Source organism: Bos taurus, chromosome 3, assembly GCF_002263795.3.
Source record: "Bos taurus isolate L1 Dominette 01449 registration number 42190680 breed Hereford chromosome 3, ARS-UCD2.0, whole genome shotgun sequence".
In the NCBI taxonomy this organism is placed as follows: domain Eukaryota; kingdom Metazoa; phylum Chordata; class Mammalia; order Artiodactyla; family Bovidae; genus Bos; species Bos taurus.
Window position 1 is genome coordinate 93,436,544 of NC_037330.1, and position 26,752 is coordinate 93,463,295.

Below are 26,752 nucleotides of genomic sequence, written 5' to 3' on the forward strand. Positions count from 1 at the left end.
CTCCAACTGCCTCACTTGGTGAGAATTCTCTGGCCATGTGGGATGGCTAGGGTTAGAGAATACCCCAGATGCTCTCATGCTTTGTTCACTGCCAAACGGGCAACAGTGTTTGCCTTGAAATAGCTATAACTATTCTCCCAACTTTACAGATCAATAAACCGAGGAACAGAGAGTTTAAGCAACATGAACCCGGTCTGATTTTAAAACCTGTGTTCTCAACTATTAATGGACATCACTATTCTTCTAGTAATTCAGAGACTAAGAACACAGACTTGTACATTAGTTGAAAAATTATCATGGCTCACTTGTAGATAGGAGAATTTTTTATCCAGAAATAACAAGTACCACAGTAATCCAAGTCTGTGACCCAACCACTAATGCCAAAGAAGCTGAACAGTTCTATGAAGACCTACATGACCTTCTAGAACTAACACCAAAAAAGATGTCCTTTTCCTCATAGGGGACTGAAGTAGGAAGTCAAGAGATACCTGGAGTAACAGGCAGGTTTGACCTTGGAGTACAAAATGACGCAGTGCAAAGGCTAACAGAGTTTTGCCAAAAGAATGCACTGGTCATAGCAAACACCCTATTCCAACAACACAAGAGCTGACTCTTCACATGGACATCACCAGATGGCCAATATAGAAATTAGACTGATTAGATTGTTTGCAACCAAAGATGAAGAAGCTCTATACAGTCAGCAAAAAAAAAAGACAGGAGCTGACCTTGAATCAGATCATGAACTCCTTATTGCAAAATTCAAAATTAAATTGAAGAAAGTAGGGAATACCACTAGGCCATTCAGGTATAATCTAAGTCAAATCCCTTATGATTATACAGTGGAAGTGAGAAATAGATTCAAGGGATTAGATCTGATAGGCAGAGTGCCTGGAGAACTAGGGATGGAGGTTTGTAACACAGTACAGGAGGTGGTGATCAAAACCATCCCCAAGAAAAAGAAATACAAAAAAGGTAAAATGATTGTCTGAGGAGGCCTTACAAGAAGCTGCGAAAAGAAGAGAAGCAAAAGGCAAAGGAGAAAAGGAAAGATATACCCATCTGGATACAGAGTTCCAGAGAATAGCAAGGAGAGATAAGAAAGCCTTAAGTTAACAATGCAAAGAAATAGAGGAAAACAATAGAATAGGAAAAACTAGAGATCTCTTCAAGAAAATCAGAGATACCAAAGGAACATTTCATGCAAAGATGGGCACAATAAAGGACAGAAATGGTAAGGACCTAACTGAAGTAGAAGATATTAAGGAGAGGCAGCAAGAATACACAGAAGAACTGTACAAGGTCTTAATGACCCAGATAATGATCACTCACCTAGAGCCAGATATCCTGGAACGTGAAGTCAAGTGGGCCTTAGGAAGCATTACACGAACAAAGCTAGTGGAGGTGATGGAATTCCAGCTGAGCTATTTCAAATCCTAAAGGATGATGTTGTTAAAGTGCTGCATTAAGATGCCAGCAAATTTGGCAAACTCAGCAGTGGCCACAGGACTGGAAAGGGACAGCTTTCACTCCAATCCCAAAGAAGGGCAATACCAAAGAATGTTCAAACTACCACACAATTGCACTCATTTCACATGCTAGCAAAGTAATGCTCAAAATTCTCCAAGTGAGACTTCAACAGTATGTAAACCAAGAACTTCCAGATATTCAAGCTGGATTTAGAAAAGGGAGAGGAACCAGAGATCAAATTGCCAATATCCATTGGATCATCGAAAAAGCAATACAGTTCCAGAAAAACATCTACTTCTGCTTTATTGACTATGCCAAAGCCTTTGACTGTGTAGATCACAACAAACTGTGGAAAATTCTTAAAGAGGTGGGAATACCAGACCATCTGACCTGCCTCCTGAAAAATCTATATGCAGGTCAAGAAGCAACAGTTAGAACTGGACATGGAGCTGGACTAGTTCCAAATTGGGAAAGGAGTATATCAAGGCTGTATATTGTCACCTTGTTTATTTAACTTATATACAGAGTACAGATGTGAAATGCCAGGCTGGATGAAGCACAAGCTGGAATCAAGATTGCTGGGAGCAGTATCAATAACCTCGGATATGTAGATGATACATACCACTCTTATGGCAGAAAGTGAAAAGGAACTAAAGAGCCTCTTGATGAAAGTGAAAGAGGGTGAAAAAGCTGGTTTAACACTCAACATTCAAAAAACTGAGATCATGGCATCTGGTCCCATCACTTCATGGGAAATAGATGAGCAAACAATGGAAAGAGTGACAGACTTTATTTTCTTGGGCTCCAAAATCACCTCATATGGTGACTGCAACCATGAAATTAAAAGATGCTTGCTCCTTGGAAGAAAAGCTATGACCAACCTAGACAGTATATTAAAAAGCAGAGACATCACTTTGCTGAGAAAGGTCGCATAATCAAAGCTACGGTTTTTCCAGTAGTCACATATGGATATGAGAATTGGACCATAAAGAAGGCTGCAATGTGTTGGTCACTCCATCATGTCTAACTCTTTGTGACTCCAAGGTCTGTAGCCCTCCAGGCTCCTCTGTCCATGGAGTTCTCCAGGCAAGATAACTGGAGTGGGTTGCCATTTCCTTCGTCATTGGATCTTCCTGGCCCAAGGATGGATCCCAAGCCTCCTTCATTGCAGGTAGATTCTTTACTGTCTGAACCACCAGCTGTGCTGTGCTGTGTGCTGAGTCTCTCAGTCATATCTGACTCTTTTCAATCCCATGGACTGTATAGTCTGCCAGGCTCCTCTGTCCATGGGGATTCTCCAGGCAAGAATATTGGAGTAGATTGCCATGCCCTCCTCCAGAGGATCTTCCCAACCCATGGACCGAACCCAGGTCTCCCTCATTGCAGGCAAATTCTTTACCATCTGAACCACCAGGGAAGCCCCTGAACCACCAAGGAAGCCCTTGAAGAAGTCTGAGTGCCGAAGAATTGATGCTTTTGAACTGTGGTGCTGGAGAAGGCTCTTGAGAGTGCCTTGGACAGCAAGGAGATCCAACCAGTCAATCCTAAAGGATTCTGAATATTCATTGAATCCTGAATATTCATTGGAAGGGCTGATGCTGAACCTGAAGCTCCAATACTTCGGCCACCTGATGTGAAGAGCTGACTCACTGGAAAAGATCCTGATGCCGGGAAAGATGGAGGAGAAGGGGAGACAGAGGATAAGATGGTTGGATGGCATGATCAACTCAATGGACATGCGTTTGAGCAACTCTAGATGATGGAGGACAGGTGTGCTGCAGTCAATGGGGTCACAGAGTCAGAAATGACTAAGCCACTGAACAAAAGTATAAGCATCAGGAGATTAAGCTTCTGCCCCTGCCAGAGGGCATATAGAATGTCCTAGAGGGAAGGAGATAAGGAAACCAAGAAGAGGCAGTGGAGGAGGCATGAGGAGGAGACCCACACCCAGGAGAACCATCCCACCATCCTCCTACAAGTCACCAGTTCTGTCTTCCACTTGGCGTGACAGCACCAGAGCATTGTCACATTGTGCCTGTTGTCTTTGAAAATGAGATTAGCCCGTTAACCACTCCTCACTCTTATGGCTTTACTCCAGTTCCTCAGCTGAATATTCAAGGTTCTCCACCACAACCTGACCATGTCACCTTATATCTCCTACCATGGGTTTGTTCATTTTAAGCCATCCCACTTACGTGTTTTCTTCTAACTATGCCCCTGACTTGGGTCCTCTCCTCCCTCTCTACCTTTGTAAACCACTTAGGAATTGCACCCTCTTCCCCCACCCTTGTCCTTTTACATTCCTTCTGTCTGAACTTGTCTTCCTCATCACTTGTTAACTCTGAGAGTGAGGATTGCTAGCTGGGTCCACCTAGTAACTTTGGCACATTCTCTTCTTTTCTGAGCCTCAGTTTCCCCCTCTGTATACTAAGGGATTATTAAGGCTTCCCACACAGCTCAGTGGTAAAAGAATCTGCCAATGCAGGAGACACAGAAGACTTGGGTTTGATCCCTGGGTCAGGAAGATCCCCTAGAGAAGGGAATGGCAATGCCACTCCAGTGTTCTTGCCTTGAGAATCCCATGGACAGAGGAGCCTTGCAGGCTACAGTCCATAGGGATGACAAAGAGTCAGACACTACTGAGCAACTGAGCACACATACCCACATGACTTTCCAGTGGTTTCTATCGACTCCCACCCACATCACTGTGTGATCCAGACCCAGACAGATGTGACTCTAGGTCTTCTGCTAAGCAAATCAAACCATCATGGGAGTCTGATAGGAGTAGAGAGGGTGCAATGCAAACCCATCATTATTACTGGGGTCCAGCAAGGGCAATGTTCCCAGAATAGGGTGTCAACTAAGAAGTCAGGGACCACGGCTGGGTCCTCTATTTCTCCGGGGCCTGGCATGTGGTAGTTCCAGCTGAACATTGTCAGGTGAATGAATGAAAGCCAAAGACACCCTGTCTGGCCCCTTAGGTCTCCCAGCTTAGAGCTCACACCTCATATTGGGTCCTAGACTTTCACCAGCTTCTGTGCATTTTCCCTGCTCAAAGTGCCCACAGACTCTAGTTATACACTTATGGACATTATCTCTTAATCTTCATTACAACCTTTTTAGTATTTCTATTTATAGATCAGGAAAGTGAAGGTCAGAACGATAAAGTAACTTGTCCAAGGCTATGGAGCTGGGATGTGACTGAGCTGTGACTTCAGCCGAGCACCATATTTGCATTCTGCAAGAGGGAGCTAGAGATGAAATATGGGAGAGAGTTAGCCAGAGAAAAAGGAAAGACAGAACAGGAAAGTGAAGAGGAGAGAGGAAAGTTCCTGTCAATCCCAGGATGTAATGACTATATTTGTTTTCTATTGCCACATAACATATTACCACAGACTGTTGCTTAAAATAGCATACACTTATTATCTCATAGTTTCCATAGGTCAGAAGTCCAGGCACAGTTTTGCTGGGTTCTCTTCTTCAGGGTTTTAGCAGGCTGCAATCCCAGAGTTGGCAGGGGCTATGGTCTCTCATCATAGGCTTAACTGGGGATGGATCTGCTTCCAGGTTCCTCAGGCTATTGACAGAATTCATATCGTATTGTTGTAGTACTGAAGTCCTGTTTTCTTCCTGTTGGCCAGGGGCCACTCTGAGCTCCTGGAGGCTGCCCTGTGGACCCTGCCACGGGACCGTATCCATGGGCCCACTAGTGTGTGCTAGTAATACAGTCTTTTAAAATTTTACTTAGTTTTGGCTGCTCTGGTTCTTCCTGCACGCAGGCTTTCTCTAGTTGCCGAGAGCAGGGGCTACTCTCTAGTCGCCATGTGCAGGCTTCTCATGGCGCTGGCTCCTTGTTGCAGAGCTTGGGCTCTAGCGCACTCAGGCTTCAACAGTTGTGGCTCAAGGGTTTAAGGACTGGGCAGTAGTTGTGGTGAATTAGCTTAACTGCCCTGCAGTGTGTGAAATCTTCCTGGGTCAGGAAATGAACCCACGTCCTCTGCATTGGCAGGCAGATTCTTTACCAGTGGACCACCAGGGAAGTCCAGTACAGGGTCTTATATACATTATAAACTAATCACAGAAGTGACATCTCATTATCTTTGTCATGTAATTGGACCTAATCTTAGAAGTGATCTTTTATGACCTTACCTGTGGTTCTCTTGGTTAGAAGCAATTCACAGGTTCTGCCCACACATTCAAGGGAAGGGGATTATTCAGGATATGAACACTGGGGCCACTCTAAAGTCTATCTGCCACAGTGACCTTGGACCTAGACTGTTCTCCTCAACCCTTCTGATGTGGTTCCTCTGTATCCACCAGTTTCCCTTCCCCAGGTTGCGACATTTTCTTTTCTGGAGAGGAGGACCTTTGGGACATCTGAGTTCCTCAGTGGGACCTCCAGGCCTGCGGGGCTCAAAGAGTTTTATGAAGGTTTCCAGGGAGGCTGACGAAGCCAGCTAGACTGCATGTTACATTTCTCTGTCCTAGACCACAGTTCTCTAACTGTGGCTGTAAAGCCTTGTCCTTGAGAGCACCAGAACTTTCACTGGCCCTTCTGGGTATCTCAGATCAACTCACACTGAGAACACCATCTTAATAAATGCTGCTTGTTCCACCAAGCTAGGTACACTGAGAGAAAAGAATGAGGCCTTTGAAGACCAAGGGATTGGTGAACACATTCCTCTAATCCATCCGGACATTTTACAGGAGGGGAAACAAGCGAGAAGGCATAAGCATATTTGAGCCTCTGCCCAGAGTCGGTCTCTGTCCCCCACACTTGGCCCTGATTTGGCACATGAGGCCAGAGTGATGTACAAAGGCCAGATTGTAGGGAATCTTTTGGGTGGTAATAAGGATTTAGACTGAATTCTGATGAAAAGGGAAGCAAGAAGAATATGGTCAGATTTGGGTTAGAAAGATGACTTTGACCCAAATGAGGGAATGAATGTGGAAGGGGAAGGGGAGGCAAAACTGAGGACAGTGGGCCAGCTGGGGCATTCACGCAGTAGAAGGAAGAGCCTATCAGCTTAGTGGCTGCAGGAGGGCAGGGTGTGAGCTGCAAGGTCTGAGATCCAAGAGGTTGAATCGTCTGCCTCGGACACTGAGTAAACTTCAAGTGTCAGAAAAATGGAGGCAACAGGATGCCGGGAGCTGGTGAGGCATTCCACTCGTGACAAAGGTCATGAGGAAGGAGGCTCGGCGTACGCAAAGGCGGGATCGAGCCTCAGGAGTCCGCCTGGATATTCTCGAGCATCTACCCCCAAAAAACCAGAGTCTGCCTACTTTACTGCTTTGTGCTCTCACCTCTGACTTTACTGGGGCCTGTCCCCCACCACCATCTCACTCTCTCTGTCCAAGAGCTAACTTACAGCTCCAATTAATAAAGTTCCTGGGCAACTAGGAGTGTTTAAATCCAAACCCCTCAGGTGGCTCTCTAACTCGCCTGACAAGTTTACCCGGATTCCTACAGCTATGCATACGATTGTTTACAGTCTCCCAGCCTCCAGAGGCACAGGAAGCTTAAGATATTCAAATAGCTTAGAGCCTTTCAGAGAGTTAGAAACTGTCAGAATAAAACTAGTAAAAGATTTCATTGATGAGCCAATGTTTGTTGCCAAGTTTTCACATCTCCTGAATTGTATCCTTGAATGTGTATTAATTAATATAGTTGCTATGTAGAAAAAATAAGTAGTGGCCTTGGTGTTAGTAACTTCAGACCCTTAAGGTAATAAATTCTTTCCTTTGTTGTAAACCCATTACACATCCGCCCTATAGGAATGCAATTTTATCTTCGGAAGATGGCACCAAACCTTAAAATAATTACTTAGAGAAAATAAGTCTTATGGTTGATAAGTCTTTGTCAAGAGCCATAAAATGTTAATAGGCCTTCTGGCCAGAAGATGATGTAAATCACCTAAACCATTTGTATACGATAAATTTGCAGGAAAGAAACCCCAGTTTTTGATAAGGATCAAAAACTGCTGACTTTGCATCCCCTATTATCCTCTATGTGTAACTTAGGGTATATAAGCCCCTGTTGAAAATAAAGCTACGGGCCTTGCTCACCAATGCTTGGTCTCCCCATGTCATTTTTCTCCTTGACCTCCAGCTGAGTCTCCATCTGGAGCGCGGATATCCTTGCGACCATTTATTTGCCTGGGCTTCTAAGACCCACTTGAGAAGGTGTCTAAGGTGGGGCACCTTCCGCTATTCGAGAGGGCGCCTGCGGCCTCCGTGGTCAGAGCTAACCTCGTGTCACGGGTTATATTGATTTTCCGCGTAAACCAAGCTACTCAGCTTCTTTTCTCCACTGAATTTTCCTACTGAGCTATCCTCATTCTATTACTCTTTACATCTCTAATTAACATTTGAATAAGCCGTCTCCCCTTCGAATACCCTGGATCAGCCGGGGCTGGACCCCGGCAACAGGAGAGACCTCCGAGTTGATATATCATTCACTCACCAAAGGAGCAGAAGAAAGACTGATCATTTTTTGACATGTTGGTCTAGATGTCAAGTGAGCAGCAGGATTTTCAGGCTTGGAGCTCAGAGGAGAGCAGGCTGGGTGTGCGGGGAAGTCCTGCGTGTACAGGAGCCAAGCACACGGGAAGCGGGAAGGAGAAGGGGCAGACAAGCAAGCGCAGCCCTCCTGACTCCTGTCACGCCTCACGGGGCTCTCCCTTTCCTCTGAACTCCTCCAGTTCTGGAAGACACTAAAAGGTGCCCCCCTCCCCCCGCCAAGAAATATGCTACATTGGCATAGGGATAATCTTGAGCTAAAGCCGCTTGAAATAAACAGCAGATGCAAGAAGGGCATTTCTTACTGAAAACAGAAGATAAGAACTCCCGTTTGAAAAATGCCCTTCCTGAAACTGGAGATTAAAAAAAATATTCTTCAACAGGGAGTTGAAGCCAAGAGAATCCTGTACGGACAAGTGTGTTGAAACAGACAAGTGTGGACAACTGTGTAGAAACAGGCCTTATCTTCCTGTAGCCTCCCACACAGTTAACTTTGCCACAGTTGCTGCTCTTCCTACTGTAAAAGCTTGTTGTGTTGTGTCAACACAGTTGTGTTCGTCTCTTTTGACCCCGTGGACTGCAGCACACCAGGCCTCCCTGTCCCTCACTGTCTCCCAGAGTTTGCCCAAGTTCATATTCATTACATGGATGATGCCATCTGGCCATCTCATCCTTGATGCCCTCTTCTCCTTCTGCCCTCGATCTTTCCCAGCATCAGGGACTTTTCCAAAGAGTCGGCTGTTCACATCAGGTGACCGTAATACAGAGCTTCAGCTTCAGCATCAGTCCTTCCAATGAGTATTCAGCGTTGATTTCCCTTAAGATTGACTGGTTTGATCTCCTTGCTGTCCAAGGGACTGTCAGGAGTCTTCTCCAGCACCACAGTTCGAAGGTGTTTGGCACAGTCTTTGGCACTCTGCCTTCTTTGTGGTCCACTGTAAAGACACTAAAAGGTGTGTCTTTTACACTCTCACAAGCATCCATGACCACTGGGAAGACCACAGCCTGGACTATACAGACTTTTTTCAGCAGAGTAATGTCTCTTCTTTTCAACACGCTGCCTAGGTTTGTCATAGCATGTGGACCTACCATTTCTAGGGGTCTTCATTTCCTTTTGAGGAGTCCTGTGTTACATAAAACTTGAACAAATTCGTATGCTTTTCTCCTGTTAATCTGTTTTATGTTGGTTTAATTCTCAGGTGCAGCCAAAAAACATTAAAGGCCCAGCAATATAAACCCTATAGTACCCGCTCTGCTGCACTCAGGGCCCTCATCTGTGCCACTCCCTCTCTGAAATAGGCTTTTCCCCACCAACACACACACACACTTTTGTCTGGCTAACTCCTATTTATTCCTCAGCTCTCAGCTGAAAGGTCACTTCTTCCCCCAGGAGGTCACTGCTGATCTTCTACACTAGGGCTCCCCCTCTGCCCACTCTAAACCCCTATCCTCCTGTCTTTTTTTCCCCCATGTACTCGTCACAAATAGTAATTACTTGTTGAGTGTCGATCTCCTCTGTTAGACTTTTAGGATCTAAGAGGACAGGGACTGAGTCTGCTCTAGTCTCTGACATCAGTGTTTAGTACAGAGGCCAGCGTGTGTTAAATACATAACTGTACAAACGACTGAATAAAGAGATCTTGGATTGACCTTTCCGGAACTTCAACTACTTTGCAAACTATTATATACAGAATGGATAAACAAGGTCCTACTGTATAACATAGGGAACTATATTCAATATCTTGTGACAAATCATAATGGAAAAGAATAGGAAAAGGAATATATATGTATATAGCTGAATCACTTTGCTGTACAATAGACATTAACACATTCGATAAAATATTTTTCAAATGGAGTAGTCTCTTACATGTAGTATTTTTCACACTTCCCCTCACTCTGAAGATGACATTTTTTTACCTATTTCCACCTTGCTCAAATGCTACCATTTATGAACTACCATTTATAATCCTATAGTACTTTATGTATTTATTTTACTTATGACCTCATATTATCATTTACTTATATTAGGCTATAAGCACTAATACAACAATCCCTTGAAGACAGGGATTGGTACATATCCTTGTAACTCCCACAATTTATTATACATCAAAGTTGTTTGCTAGATATTCAGGTTTGTTTTTTTTTTAATAACCAACACTTGGTTTTTATTTTTCGTCTTCTTAGTTTTAGTCATTGTATTTGGTGTACAGCCATATCTAGGCTTTTTTTAAACTCTCATTTATTTGAGACTAATAAAATTAAATATCTTTTCATGTGCTTAGTGGTTATTTGTATATCTTCTTTTGTGTGGTTATCTTTTGTTAAGAAGTGGTTTTTTAATCAAAATACAATTGACATATTAGTTTCAGATGTTCAGTTCAGTCGCTCAGTCATGTCTGACTCTTTGCGACCCCATGCACTGCAGCACGCCAGCTTTCCCTGTCCATCACCAACTCCTGCAGCTTGCTCAAACTCACGTCCATCCAGTCAGTGATACCATCCAACTATCTCATCCTCCCTTTTCTCTTTCTCCTCCCGCCTTCAATCTTTCCCAGCATCAGGGTCTTTTCCAGTGAGTTAGCTCTTCACATCAGGCTCAGCTTCAGCATCAGCCCTTCCAATGAATATTCAGCACTGATTTCCTTTAGGATTGACTGGTTGGATCTTGCAGTCCAAGGGACTCTCAAGAGTCTTCTCCAACACCACAGTTCAAAAGCATCAATTCTTCAGCACTCAGCTTTCTTTATGGTCCAACTCTCACATCCATACATGACTACTGGAAAAACCATAGCTTTGACTAGATGGATCTTTGTCGGCAAAGTAATGTCTCTGCTTTTTAATAATGCTGTCTACGCTGGTCAAAGCTTTTCTTCCAAGGAGCAAGCATCTTTTAATTTCATGGCTGCAGTCACCATCTGCAATGATTTTGGAGCCCAAGAAAATAACATCTGTCACTGTTTCGTTTCCCCATCTATTTGTCAAGAAGTGATGAGGCCAGATGCCATGATCTTCGTTTTCAGAATGTTGAGTTTTAAGCCACGTTTTTCACTCTTCTCTTTCACTTTCATCAAGAGGCTCTTTAGTTCTTTGCTTTCTGCCATAAGGATGCTGTCATCTGTGTATTCGAGGTTTATTGTTATTTCTCCTGGCAATCTTGATTCCAGCTTGTGCTTCATCTAGCCCAGCATTTCTCATGATGTACTCTGCATATAAGTTAAATAAGCAGGGAAACAATATACAGCCTTGACATACTCCTTTCCTGATTTAGAACCAGTCTGTTGTTCCTGTCCAGTTTTAACTGTTGTTTCTTGACCTACATGTACATTTCTCAGGAGGCAGGTAAGGTGGTCTGGAATTCCTACCACTGTTAAGAATTTTCCACAGTTTGTTGTGATCCACACAGTCAAAGGCTTTGGTGTAGTCAATAAAGCAGAAATAGATGTTTTTCTGGAACTCTCTTGCTTTTTTGGTGATCCAATGGATGTTGGCAATTTGATCTCTGCTTCCTCTGCCTTTTCTAAATCCAGCTTGAACATCTGGTAGTTCATAGTTCAGGTACTGTTGAAGCCTGGCTTGGAGAATTTTGAGCATTACTTTACTAGCATGTGAGATGAGTGCAATTGTGCAGTAGTTTGAACATTCTTTGGCATTGGCTTTCTTTAGGATTGGGATGAAAACTGATCTTTTCCAGTCCTGTGGCCACTGCTGAGTTTTCCAAATGTGCTGGCATATTGAGTGCAGCACTTTCACAGCATCATCTTTCAGGATTTGAAATAGGTCAACTGGAATTCCATCACCTCCACTAGCTTTGTTCATAGTGATGCTTCCTAAGGCCCACTTGACTTCACATTCCAGGATGTCTGGCTCTAGGTGGGTGATCACACCATTGTGGTTATGTAGGGTCTTCTGTGTATTCTTGCAGCCTCTTCTTAATATCTTCTGCTTCTGTCAGGTCCATAGCATTTCTGTCCTTTATTGTGCCCATTTTGCATGAAATCTTCCCCTGGTATCTCTAATTTTCTTGAAGAGATCTCTAGTCTTTCCCATTCTACTGTTTTCCTCTATTTCTTTGCACTGATTGCTGAGGAAGGCTTTCTTATCTCTCCTTGCTATTCTTTGGAATGCTGCATTCAAATGGGTCTATCTTTCCTTTTCTCCTTTGCCTTGAGCTTCTCTTCTTTTTCAGCTATTTGTAAGGCCTCATCAGACAACCATTTTGCCTTTTTGCATTTCTTTTTCTTGGGGATGGTCTTTATCACTGCCTCCCTATACAGTGTCACGAACCTCCATCCATAGTTCTTCAGGCACTCTATCAAATCTAATCCTTTGAATCTAATTGTCACTTCCACTGTATAATGGGTAAGGGATTTGATTTAGGTCATACCTGAATGGTCTAGTGGTTTTCCCTACTTTCTTCAATTTAAGTCTGAATTTTGCAGTAAGTTCATGATCTGAGCCACAGTCAGCTCCTGGTCTTGTTTTTGCTGGCTGTATAGAGCTGCTCCATCTGGCTGCAAAGAATATTAATCAATCTGATTTCAGAATTGACCATCTGCTGATGTCCATTTGTAGAGTCTTCTCTTGTGTTGTTGGAAGAGGGTGTTTGTTATGACCAGTGTGTTCTCTTGGCAAAACTCTGTTAGCCTTTGCTTTGTTTCATTTGTTTCACATGTACAATGTAACAGTTCAGTATTTGTATATATTGTGCAGTAATCCCCACAGTAAATGTAGTTAAGATCCATCACCACCCACTTACACATTTTTGTGTGAGTGAGGGGAACTTATAAGATGTACAGTTTTAGCAACTTTCAAATATTCTTAACTCTAGTCACCATGATGTACATTATATCCCCAAGACTTATTTATTACAGATATATGTTGAATAAATGATTTAAGAATTTTTAAATTGGGTAGAAGAAAACCTAGAAAAGAAGTGCAGGGGATCATCTGAGACGTAGGAAGGCCAGGAAAATGTGGAGCCACAGGCAGGTACATGTTGTTATACGTTTGTCAAAACCCATAGCATATGCAACACCGAGAGTAAACCCCAATGTAAACATGAAAGCTGGGTGATAATGACATATGCATAGAAGTTAATCTTGGTAACAAATGTCCCACTCTGGTGGGAGGCTACGCATGTGCATTGGGCAGAGGATTTATGGGAACTTCTGCACTTTCTCAGTCATGTCCGACTCTTTTCAATCCCATGAACTGTAGCCTGCCAGGCTCCTCTGTCCATGGAATTCTCCAGGCAATAATACTGGAGTGGGTTGCCACTTCCTTCTTCAGAAAATCTTCCAAACCCAGGGATTGAACCCGGGTCTTCTGCATTGCAGGCATATTCTTTACCCTCTGAACCATCAGGTAAGCACTTTCTACTCCATTTTGCTGTGAACCTAAAATTGTTCTGAAAAAAAAAACCTGTCCACTAAAAAAAAAAAAGGCCGAGCAGAAAATGTTCAAGGAGGAGCAGGTGTTTGGTCAGGAGAGTTAATTGTTGCTGAGCCTGGGACAAGGATGGAAATATGTCCCTCGGTTAGTGATGTGATTACACTGGTTACACTGGTCTCACTTAGGTGAGAGCAGTTTCTGCCAAGCGATGGGGTGGGAGCTAGACTGGAGAAGACTTAAGAGAATGGAAGGCAAGAAAATTATTAACTGAAAATGGAAAAGCCTTTCAAGAAGTTTCACTGGTGCTCATGAAAGAATATCACATGAGTAGGGCAAAGGATATTCTCTTGCCAAAGAGGACAGAATGTGAATGTGCTCAAGCCTCTGGATTAGCTGCTAAATTCCTATGACAGAGGCGTCTGCTCGCTTGTCCCATGAGTGTGCAATCAGTAAATTCCATGCTGCAGGAAATCTTACAGGTCAAATGCCCCACGTTCTTTTTTTATCTTTGGCTGTGCCAGTCTTAGTTGCAGTATTTGTGATCTTAGTTGCAGCACGTGGGATCTAGTTCCCTGACCAGGGATTGAACACAGGCTTCCTGCATTAAGGGAGTCTTAGCCACTGGACCATCAGGGAAGTCCCGCCTCAAGTTCTTTAATAAATATCTTTGAGCAAAAGACAGGGCTAGAAGCAGAACCTAAGGATTTTAACAAGCTTTTAAGAGTTTTCTTTTGTTAATTAATTAGCAAGTCTAAACTATATGGTCTGGAGATGACCATCTGTGTGATAAAATTGTAAAGAAATGCAAGGAAGTGATCACCATAAAAAGTCAGGAGGAAAAAAGTCAGGAGAGTTGTTACTTTTGGGGGGAGGTGGGAGCAGTGACTGAGTCAGGGCACACAAGATTTCTGCATGGTAGTGTTATCATAACTCATTCAGCTCGAGAGGAAGAAGTCTGGCTGTAGAGAAAAGAATCACATGGAGAGAGATATGTGAAATTGAAGAAGGGGTGTGTAGGTGTGTGTGTGTGTGTCTCGCAATGGCAGAAGCAGGCAGGAACCACTGGGGCAGTCATTCTCGTCCCTCTCCCCATGGTGCTCTGAGGTTCTCAAGCCCTTCCACTTCTGTGAGGCAGAAAGGGCAAGGGTTATTCTCCCGATTTTATGGGTGGAAAAACTGAGGCCTGAGTGTGTGTGACTTGCCCCAGGTCACACTGCTCATCAAGGGTAGAGGCTGCCCAGATCCCAGGCCCCAGCCCAGGAGTGAGCAGGGCAGCTGGCTCACCCAACGCTGCCCTGTCCCCTGCAGGAATTGCTGAGATTCTGATGAACAGACCCAGTGCCCGCAATGCCCTGGGGAACGTCTTCGTCAGTCAGGTGAGTAAGGGCGGGCACCAGGGTGGGAGGGGCTGAGCTGGGAGGTATCTGATCTGGTCTCCTCTGCAGCTGCTGGAAGCTCTGGCCCAGCTTCGGGAGGACCGTCAAGTGCGTGTCCTGATCTTCAGGAGTGGAGTGAAGGGTGTGTTCTGCGCAGGTGGGTTTCCTTCCTTGCCCCCAACCCGGGGCTCAGCAGGGCTCCCACCAGCCTGCATTTAGGGAACAGTTAGGTTGTTTTAGCACAGGACTCGGGCTTCCCAGGTTGCCCTAGTGGTAAAGAACCCACTTGGGGATACAGGAGACACTGGTTTGATCCCTGGGACGGGAAGATTCCCTGTGGAAGGAAATGGCAACCCACTACGGTATTCTTGCCTGGAGAATCCCCATGGACAGAGGAGCCTGGCGGGCTACAGTCCATGAGGGTGCCAAGAGTTGGACATGACTGAAGCGACTTAGCACACAGCACAGGACTCATTCCCATTTAAAGATATGCACTCAGAGGTGAAACTCCTTGCTTAGAGCAACACAGCCAGTGAGAATTCGGTTAGAACTTGACCTTTCTGACCCCCAAATCCCTGTTCTTTCTGTTCTGACACTGCATTGAGGAAATGAGAAAACGGAGTCCAACGACACTCACCACGTCTGTGGCCAAGATAGGACTGACTTACTGCCCCTTTGCCCACTACAAGATTTCAGTCCCTGTCAACGAAACTCTTCCATGTCTCTGCACCATTTGGTCCTCACAACAGGGCAAGCACTACGCACTTCCTTTCAAAGATGAGAAATGCTGCATCTCAGGCCCACTACAAGAAGCAAGCGAATGAGAGTTGAGCTAAGAACTGACTCTGCGGTGGCTCTGGAGGGGACACCAGGGAGACGGGAAGAGGCTGCGGAGGGCGAGGGTGGGAAGCGAGTGATTCTTAGGCAGTTTCAAGGGCATGTGGCTCAGTCCCCAGGCCTCAACTGTCAGGATCCCGGTGAGCAGCCTGGGGCGGGAGGTGGCAAGGGAAGTATGCGGACCAGTCTGCCTGACCCCACTGCCCTGATCGAGGCCCTCCTCCTACTCCGGCCTCTTCCTTTGGCTCCCCCATGGTCTGACGTCTTCCATCACGGTCACTTCATGACTGTTAGCCCCGCTCCTCACCCCTCCAGCGAAGGACAGGAAAGCAGGGGGCGTGCAGGAGGTCTGAATCTGCCCCTGATTTGCTCTGGAGTCCTGGGCTAGTCCCTGTCTCTCTCTGGGCCTCAGTTTCCCCATCTGTCACTGAGGGGCTAGGAGTAATCAGACTCTCAAGGGCTCTCCCAACTGACTTTCCCATAATCTAGGACTTGCAGAGAGTACGTTCACCCCCTATTCATGACTCAGGCTCCGGCTGTCTGGCCTTCAGTGAACCTCCACTGTCACTACTCTCACCAAGGACCCTGTCCCCCCCATGCCACTGTCCCTGCACTCACTCCTCAACCAAGCCCTTCTTTTAAAAAATAATTATACCTGCTGTATGCCAATTATTTCTCAATAAAACAGGAATAATAAATTTTTATTTTATTACTATTTAATGTGTTTTATGACTTGTCAAAAATATGTACATTACACAAAATTTACATTTAATCACAAAATTTACATTTTAATCACTTTTAAGTGTAAAATTCACTGGCATTAAGTGCATTCACAAGGTTATTCAACAATCACCACTATCCATTTCCAGAAAACTTTCATCATCTCAATAAACTATACACTGAAGCAATTCCTCCCCATTTCCCTAACACCCAGTAACCTCCATTCTACTCTCTATCTTTACGAATTTGCTTACTCTAAGTATTTAAGTAGAATCATCCATTTGTCCTTTCATGGCTAGCTTATTTCACTTAGCATCATGTACTTCATGTTCATCCACATTGTAGCATATTGCAGAATTTCTATCTTTTTTAAAAGAGAATAATATTCTTTTTCACATATATATTCCACATTTTTTTAATCCATCTGTTGAGGGACTTGGGTGGTTCCCACATTTTGGCTGTTGTGATTAATACTGCTACGAACATTGGTGTGCACCTATCTGTTTTGAGTCCTTGCTTTCAATTCTTTGGGGTATATACTTAGGAGTAAAGTGGCTGGACCACAGAGTAATCCTACTTTGAACTTTGGGAGGAAGCACCAAAATATTTTTCACGGCAGCTGTATCATTTGAGATTCCTACCAGCGGTACATCAGAGTTCTCCACACCAATGTCAACACTTTTTTGTTACTTATAATCACCGTCTGAATGGGTACAAAGCACTATCCTATTGTGGTTTTTACTTGCATTTCCCCAATGATGCTGAACACACTCTCCAGTGCTTACTGCCTTATCTTCTTTTTTAAATATTTGGCTGCACTGGGTCTTCGTTGAGGGACGCAGGATCTTCAGTCTTCTGTGACATGCCACCTTTCAGTTCCGGCATGAGAGCTCTAGTTCCCCAACTAGGGATGGAACTTGGGCCACCTGCATTAGAAGCCCAATCTTAGCCACTGGACTAGCCGGGAAATCTCACTGGCTTATTTTCCTTGGAGAAATGTCTACTCAAGTCCTTTGTTTGTTTTTGGCCACTCTGCACAACTTGCATGATCTTAGTTCCCCAAACAGGGATCAAACCGTGCCCCCTGCAGGGGAAGCATGGAGTCTTAAACCACTGGACCACCAGGGAAGTCCTTTTTATTTGTTTTTAGTTGTAGGAAATCTTTATATATCATAGATATCAGTTCCTTACCAGATGTATGATTTGCAAGTTATTTCCTTCCATTCATGGGTCGTCTTTGCTCTCTTCATAATCTCTTCTGATGCATTAGTTTTTAATTGTGATGAAATCCAATTCACCTTTTTGTTGTTGTTGTGTCTTTTTTTGCCCACCCTCCTCCCTCCCTGGCTTCCCTGACGAGCTTTCCTGGTGTTTCTCTTTCCTCTCTGGCCGCTTCTCTTCAGGTTTCCATTGCTGGATCCTTTGACAGCCTGGGATTCAGTGCCAGGTCATTTCCCAAGGGCTGTCACCCTTGCATCTGCAGGTGCAGACCTGAAGGAGCGGGAGCAGATGAGTGAGGCAGAAGTGGGGCTCTTTGTCCAGCGGCTTCGAGGCCTGATGACTGAGATTGGTGAGGGTTCTGGAGTGGGGAGGAGGGGCGCATTCAGGAGTCCTGCTGATCCCAGCCTCACCCAATCTACCATACCCTAAAGACAGAATGGTTTCTGTTGTGAGCTCTGTGGAGAGATGATCCTCCCAGGGAGAGGGGGCAGGGACAAGGAATTCTACAAGGAGGAGGGTGCCACAAGGGTCCAAAGGGCACTGGCTCCCCAGCATTAGTGCCCTGCTAGTTCTGACCCCCAGCCCCTGTGCCCTGAGGGTACAAGCCTGGCCATTCCAGAGTCAACTTTCAGCAAGCATGCTTGCAGGCTTTGATAAATGCTTGTTCTTTTTCTGGAATATCCCTCCTAGGCCATCTGAACTGTTTATGCATTTTTTAAGACAACCAGTGCCACCTCCTCCAGGAAGCCATCCCTGGCCCATCATCCAAGCTTCCTTTCTCAAATCACCGATCACCCTGGGTCATCATCACCTGTTTGCCCGTTGGCCTTCCCCATATCAGATTCAATTCTGTTCTCAGCACACAGAATGAGAAGGGAGAGTAAAAAGGCGGGTCCTGGGGAGGCCCACAGGAGGGTGGGCCTGACCAGGCATCACCCTGCCCATCCATCTCCCCACTCCTATTCCCCAGCAGATCCCACAACTTGCCCCAGTGGGAAAACTGACTGCTAAGATAACCTGGCTGAGGTACCAGGTAAGGTCCCCAAACTTGGGACCAATGAAGCCTTCTATCACAACCAGCTAGACCGTCTCCTACCCTGAGACACTGTCCTGGTCCTACCAGGGCCTCACAGGCTGAGCCCTCCTTTGTCTCCACAGCAGCGTTCCCTGCACCCACCATTGCAGCTATGGATGGGTTTGCCTTGGGTGGAGGCCTGGAACTTGCCCTGGCCTGTGACCTCCGAGTGGCAGGTACTGGGTACAGGGAGAGGTGTGGAAGGGTGGGAGGGAAGAGCGAATGAAACAAGCTAATTCTGGGGATTCTGCAGTCAGCCACTGCTCTCAGCTTCCCAACAAACCCCAGAACTAAAGGCAAAGTGGGAGCCAAGGAATTCAGGAAGCAGTGGTTCCCCACCCACCGCCCAGCCCCTGACTGCTACAGGACTCGTCCCTTCTCAGAGTCAGCTGCCCTCAGCTCAGGACTGTTTGTACCAACCCCAGGGCAACCGCTGACACAGCTAGAAAGAACACAGAGAGTGAAGGTTGGGGACAAAGGTATCTATTCAGTCTTCCAGTTCTGTCCAAGCCAGCTGTATCGATCATATTGTGAACAAGAGCCATGAGGGCAGTCTATGCCCAGTTAATCACAAGCATGACTGGGCAGGAACAGTGCCCTACAGTAGCTCTATCAGAGTCCACAGAGGTTTGCATTAGTAGCTCAGAGAAATTGAACTTTGAAGTGTGGAGGGCAGGGAGGATGAAGATAATTGCTTTTTAACCTTGCGGACTTGGTGGTTAGGTGTGCCCTTTTTAGAGCCGATCAGAGAAGATATGACACTTCCCTGTAGCTCAAACAGTAAAGAATCTGCTTGCAATGCAGGAGACCTGAGTTTGATCCCTGGGTCAGGAAGATCCTCTGGAGAAGGAAATGGCAATCCACTCCAGTATTCTTGCTTGGAGAAGCCTGGAGGGCTAAAGTTCATAGGGTGGTAAAGAGTCAAACACAACTGAGCGCCTAACACTTACTTACTTACTTACTTTAGAGAAGATCTGAGTGTCATCATGGTGCTACTACTTCTCCTGCCACCAATAACTTTTTTTTAACATGTAGCCCCAGGCATAGAGGGACTTTATATCCACATGATACATAGCAAAGAGAAGCCATCAAAATACCAGGTCAGGTCATAGCACCAACTCTGGTTCTACCTGCCTGTTTAGGGGAGCTAACTTGCAGGGTTTGATGGATAGGAGGGTGAATGTAGACCCCTCCCTCCCATACCGCATGGTTTGGAGGGACCGTGTTCAGGGAATTCAGGAGAAGCCTGTGGGGTGGGACACTCAATCAAGGAAGGCTTCTCACAGGAAGTGCAACTCAGAAAAAAGGATGTGGATCAGAATACAGGAAAATTTCAGGCTGACAAAAAGCTCGGAGGGAAAACTGGTAGAAGCAGGAGTCACTGACACTCTAGGCCAGACCAGAGTTAACATGAGACTAAGAATCCATTAACTTACAAATAGGTACTGGGTATCATCCAGGAACCCTTCTTGTTCTAAGCACCATGACCTCACTTAATCCTTAGCAACTCTATAAAGCAGGTAAAAGAGACGTTATCATTTTTTTTCCCCCATCCACATAGCTCAGAAAGGCTAAGAGAGTTGCTCAGTGAGTTGTGGAGGTAGGATGAGTGCTGGGCCTTCTGACTTCCAGGTTAGGGCTCTTCCAAAGGTAGTAACTGGAGGAGCCTGGCTGTAGCCGCACCATGAGGGAAGTAATTGGCTGGAAGGGTGAGCAGAGCCCACAGAGTGTCTCTTATCCTCTGGGATTGGAGCTGGAAGACAGGGTGGGGGCTTCACTCTGTTTTGTCTAAGCAGCTTCCTCGGCTGTCATGGGACTGATCGAGACCACCCGAGGGCTCCTCCCAGGAGCAGGTAATCTCAACACACACCATCCATCCTCTACCTGTTTATTCTATCCAGCATAATTCCCTACTTTCCTCTTTTGCCCTATGTTCTGGGCTCTTCCCCGCCAGCCTAACCCAATCTTGTCCTCTGAGAGGTCTTGGCTGACTCCCAGCCAGGGCCTCCTCTGGGCCCCCACATTCCATGAGGATTCACCATCCCTACTCCATCCTGGCAGGAGGGACTCAGAGGCTGCCTCGATGCCTGGGGGTGGCCCTGGCGAAGGAGCTCATCTTCACAGGCCGACGACTGAGTGGGGCGCAGGCCCAGGCTCTGGGGCTGGTGAACCACGCTGTGGCCCAGAACGAGGAGGGCAATGCTGCCTACCACCGGGCACGAGCACTGGCCCAGGAGATCCTACCCCAGGTACGACTGCCGCTCAGCACAGGCGGGCCTGTGCCATTGGGGATCACAGGTGCGGAAGCCAGGGGGCAAGGGTGTCTCATGCAACCACACAAGATCCATTTTCCCAGATTTATAAAATTAACCATCTTTGGCGATTTTGCTTCCATTCAGCCATCTAGTAAATAATACTAAATCAGATTTTAAGTTAAGATGAAAATTGAGTTCCGAGGCGCTGGGATCAATTAAGCTTGAAAATCCTCAGAACAGCCTGTAAAACAGAACTTCTGAGATGATGCAAATGATCTCTATCTGTGCCACCCACTAAGGCAGTCACTAGCCATGTTTTGTTGCTATGTCCGACTCTGTGCGACTCCACCAACTGTAGCCCAGCAGACTCCTCTTGTCCATGGTATTTTACAGGCAAATATACTAGAGTGGGCTACCATTTCCTTCTTCAGGGGATCTTCCCAACCCAGGGACTGAACCCGAGGCTCCTGCTTGCCAAGCAGTTTTTTACCCTTGAGCTACCTGGGAAGCCCCACTAGCCACATTACTTAAATTAAAATTTTACTTTCTCAATTACACTTCCCATATTTTAATGCTAACAGACACATCTGGCTGTTGGCTATTGTACTGGACAGTAAAGCATGAATGTGTCCCAAAATTGAAAATGCAAGATTCTTTAAAGCAGATAAAGAACTACCAGCCCATCTTTCGACCATACTACATGGTGGAAAAGCACTTGAAATACATGATGTAGGACATGTGTTAAGACCCATACTTTTTAATCCTCAAATAGCCTATTAGCATAGTCTCCCCAAAGGTGTAGATACCCAGGGAGTGGGTTAGGCCCTGCCTACATGTAATCTCCAAGTACCCGAGAGGCTCCACTGGCTTCTCACTTCTCTAAGAGAGCCAGAGGGACGTCCCAAGTTTCCACAAAGATAGGCAAGCAGCTGAAATGGAGCCAGGTTCTGTTAAGTTGTAATACTCACTGAGCCCATATGGTGCACCCTCATCCTTCAGACACAAGCAATCCTGGGTACTTTAATAGTGTCCCAATGTTAGAACAATCCAGGTGAGGTGATTATCCCTGTCGCGTCTGTGCTATAACAGACCCAACAAGGTTAAGTGACTGCTCATCAAAGTCAAAGAAAGTGACTGCACCACCACAAAGACAGACACTGTTTTGGCATCCATTCTGCATAATACAGAAATACAGATGATAACTAGCATTTTAAAGAGTGCAGACCATGTACACAATTTTTAAAGAACAAACTAAATCTTTAATGGATTTCAAATACAAAAAATTAAAGACATGTTACAAAAGTAATATAATATTGTTAACCATAATCTATAATTTTAATATTATTAACACAATATTTGTATTAATCATGAAAAGTAAAAAAGAGTTATCTTACTTAGGGGGAAAAAAAAAATCTCCCTCAAATAATCCTATCCTGCCTCTTTTTATAACTTTGAGATCTTTACTTACTTACTTGCTTAGTTACTTGAGGGCAAGGACTATAAAAAACATGGTAAGTTTGGTTTAAAAGCATTTGTTTTGTCTTCATTTCTTGTTTATAGTTTCATCACACATAAATGGAGAGTCTGAAGCTGTTCATTTTAATGCTGTCGTGTTTCTCTTATACTCGGTCAGAAAGTCTGAACTGATAACAAAAACTCTGAGTGACTCGGGGTAGTAACTGATTACACTTACACAGACTGAGGGGTCTATTTGTAGACTCTAGGGTTTGTCTTTTTGCATAAAATAAATAACTGGGTCTTGGAGCTTGGTCTCATGACTTTTCAATATATTGAAATAATGGTATTTTACTAATTACTAGTATTCCAGTATTTAAAAGTAGCTTTCCATACCAAAACAACAGCCTACCAAAAACTAGTATTAGAATCACTAATGCAAATCCTGGGGCATTCTGATGCAACCTGTTTAACTTCCAGGTGAGTTACTGAGTGCCAAATATGAAAAGATTCCTGAGGGCAAGAGATGCTGTTGTAGACAGCTGCCCTCTAGTGGACAAATTACCAAAACCAGCAGTGAAATTGCTCCAGAGATTATAGCCTCAAAGAGCCTATCAATAAACACAAGGTCCAGAAATTAACACTCAGATTTTCCCTTTAAACAGTACATATACTTTACCCTTTGAATATGGATTTGAATACATTTTCCATTTCAACATCAAAGTAATGGAACATCCTGTGGCAACTGTGACTCACTGTTCTCATTTCCAAATAACACATAATGATCCATCGTATTTCTAACTGAGCTTCACAGAGTGTTCCACTGAACAACACAAATTGGAACTGTGAAGGTTCACTTATACATGGATTTTTTTCCCCCACTAAATACATACTACAGCACTACATGATCCAAGGTTGGTTGAATTTGTGGATGTAGAACTCTCTAAGTTCTGTGCAGATTTTTTACTGCATGGACAGTTGGTTCGCCCAAGCTCTGGGTTGTTCAAGGGTCAACTACATATATGTACACACACACTCAGAAACATAAATATGTGTGTTTTCAACACAGGGACAACATGCTATATAGTTTTTAATTTTCTTCAATGAGAAATCAGGAGTTATATTCATGATAAACAAATCAAAAAGGAGAGAAGAATAAGAAGGACACAGAGTAAAAATCAAAAGTAGGGTGATCCTGTTATCCTGGGGCTGTTCCAGGTTCAAAGTGAAAAGTCCCACATCCTAAAACCCTTCAGTCACTGGCAAAAAGACAAGTGTTTTGGGTCACCTAAACAGTCCTCAGTTCCCCAGTCACTCTCCCCAGCGATGACCACTGTTAACAGTTCGCATACTCTTCCAGAAATATTCATTGTACATGTAAAATATACACATATACTCACATATCTAATTCTAAATTCCTTTAGGACAATTTAGGGGACAAGGAACACACCTTTAAAGGCTAGTCCAGTTCTAACTGACGTTTAAAAACAAACTATGCACAGAAAAGAATTCAATCAGTATGGAAAAGTATAAAACAAAAAGTGAAGTTCTTCATTCTCATGACCTTTCTCCCCAAAGACACATCACACCAACACCTTCTACACAAACTGAATAATATACACAGCACGATGCAGCTTCCTTTTCTCACCTTATATGTTGGAGAGTTGCTCATTTCAGCACATACTTATCAACCTCATTCATTTAAACTGCACACTTTTTCATTAATGGTATGGATGTGCCATCATTTAACCAGTACTCTAGTGAGGAACATTCACATTACTGACATCTTTATGCTCCTGAAAAATAGCTGGAGTGATTAACTTTGTACATCTTAGTGTACTCTTGGAAATGAATCTATAGGGTAGATGCCTACATGGAGTTACAACATGAAAGAGCATGGGCATCTATCTAATCTGCCAGTTCTTGGCAAATTGTCCTCCTGAAGCATTGTTCCAGTTTACTCTCCATTCAACTCTGTGTGCAAATACTTCTCAACGATAATGGGCATTATCAACCTTTACAGTTCCCAAGTGTGAAGTGAAAAGGAGCACCTAACTGTTCTGATCTACGTTTTCTTTAAAAGTAAAGCTGAGCACACCTTATGTCTTTTTTTTCCTTTTTGTGAACTAGCTTTCCATACTGTGTGAATGCTAAAAAGTATATATATATATATGTATGTATATATATATATATATATATATATATATATAAGCTTTTTGTAAAGGAAATGCTTCTGTCACAATATCACAAATATATTCTCCCAGATCTTGATTTTTGCTTGAATCTGTGGTATTTTTCCCTGTCTGAAGTTCATCTTTATGTAGCTAGTTTTTTCATTTATGGTTTCCATGCTAACAGACTTTTTAAATTGTTCTTTCCTGATAAAGTCTTACAAAACCTTCAAATAATACAATATGAACAAAATAGGAGGCAAACGCACTCCTTGCCTGGAAGTGTGGTGGGGGATGGAGAGCCAGACCTGCAGTGGCACAAAATAATTAGAAGCAAGACCAATGAGGCAAAGATGGTCACTTCAGTGCTCTTGCTTCAAAGTGGCCCTACAAAATGGCCCTCAGGATTTCAACCCCGGCCTGTCAGATTCCAAAGTCCAAGTTCCTACTACTGACCTTTTTCACCCTCCTGGGGTAAAACGTGCTTTCAGTGGAGGCTTGCATTTGTTGAGATGAGACGGGTAGAGGAAGGGACAGGAGTGGGAAAGGTGACTGGGAATCGGATCCAAGCTTCGCCACTGACTGGATAAACGTGGCCAACTGCTTCCCCACCCTGAGCCTCAATTAAACCCCTCCTGAAGGGCTGGGGAGCAGCCTGTGACCGTTAGACAAGTCTGTGGGTGGGAAAGCATGTGTACAGTGGAGTATGTTGTACATGCTGGAGGCATGTATTAACTGACGAGAATTCCAGATGGTCAGGACTAGGAGGGTTAGGGATCGGTTAGGCTTCCTTCATTATTGAAAAGGAACATCAGCTAATTAGTAGGTATAACACTAACAAAAGTAAACACTGTCACTAGAATAGCTGGATTTCTACCCAGACCTCATCCCCTATCATGGAGCTTGTGTGCCTGTGAGCACCAACTGATCCCCTCAACCAAGCGTTTGCTTTTCCCTAGGCCCCCATTGCTGTGCGGCTGAGCAAAGTAGCCATTGACCGAGGAATAGAGGTGAGAGGGTTCTGGGTCGGAACTTAGCATCTGCTAAGGTCAGTGGGGTGGCTGGGAGGCAGTGCTTTCAGGGCACACAGATGGACAACACAGCTGGAAAGAACTCAGCAATCAGACTCTTCTAATAGACTTGGAGCCTGAACCTCTCTCTTTGTTTTGTAGTTTTACCCATCTACAAAATGAAGTTTGGCCAGGTAAAAATACTCCAAATTATATTTTATCCTCATTTCTCTCCCTTGGTTAGAGAAGGTAGCTGAAGTCCAGAAAGGGTAAATGACTTACCCGGGGTCACAGAGCAAATGAGTTACAAGAACCCAGGTCTGCATGGCTATCAGTCCATGTTCTCAGGATTATGCTGATGGTCAGCAATGCGGCCTCACAGACGGGGCTCAGGCACGCTGACTTGGCTGCAGCTAACTCATCCTACACATCAACTTATTCATTCATTACACACTAAACCTAGACCTGAACTGGGACACCAGAATGAATCAAATATGGTCTCTGCCCCCAAGGTAGGAGAGGGACTGACATAAGTCACTAATAAAAAGTCGAGTACCAAGTAGACAGCCCAGAGAGGGTAGAGCTGCACCTTCCATGGGGCTACTGGGTACAGGGCTGGACAGTGCTGTGTTGGAGAATGTTTTCTAGAACTGGGGTTTAGGCTGGATAAGAATTCCAGAAAAATTGGAAAGTGTGAGAGAAAAAACAGAGGTGCATAAATAAGCAACTCAACTGAACAAGAGGAAGGGACAAGTGAGTCAGCACAGCAGTGAGGTTAGGGGCATGGGCCCTGGTGCTGGACCATCTGGGTTCTAAGACCTGTTTTCCCACACACCGTTGTGTCTTTACACAAATCACTCCACCTTTCCATGCCTCAGATTTCTCAGCTGTGTAGTAGGGAAAATAACTGCTGCTATAAACAGTACTTCTCTTATAATAGTGCCTTTAAGTGAGTAATAACAAGCAGTGGACAGTAGAGACTGGGAAGTTGCCAGGGGCCAAGTCATGCAGGCCTTGGTTCTGAGGGCAATGGAAAGCCAGAAGAGTTCATTAATGGGGGTGACAGGAGACATGGTGAGGCAGCCAGGTGGGGAAGGAGGGGACAATGCCTGTGCAAGCACAGCTCACACACTCCCTCCTCATCTCTAAGGCTGTTTGTAATCCCCCCTGTTGTTCTCACAGCCCCCACTCATCCTAGCACTGCCTCACCTCTGTAATGAATGGTGTTCCCTCTCCAGTAGGGGATTCCTTATCA

General features: G+C 44.7%; 1 protein-coding gene across 6 annotated transcripts in view; it reads left to right on the top strand.

Annotated features, from left to right (window-relative positions):
* Positions 1-26,752, top strand: part of ECHDC2 (enoyl-CoA hydratase domain containing 2) — a 30,437-nt gene that overhangs the window by 2,007 nt on the left and 1,678 nt on the right. Inside the window, exons 2-8 of one of the 6 annotated variants that reach the window (XM_024988378.2) lie at positions 14,686-14,753; positions 14,823-14,910; positions 17,794-17,880; positions 18,690-18,782; positions 20,400-20,459; positions 20,668-20,855; positions 25,447-25,497. In XM_024988378.2, the coding sequence (XP_024844146.1) occupies positions 14,686-14,753; positions 14,823-14,910; positions 17,794-17,880; positions 18,690-18,782; positions 20,400-20,459; positions 20,668-20,855; positions 25,447-25,497 (635 nt within the window). 6 annotated transcript variants of the gene reach the window in all.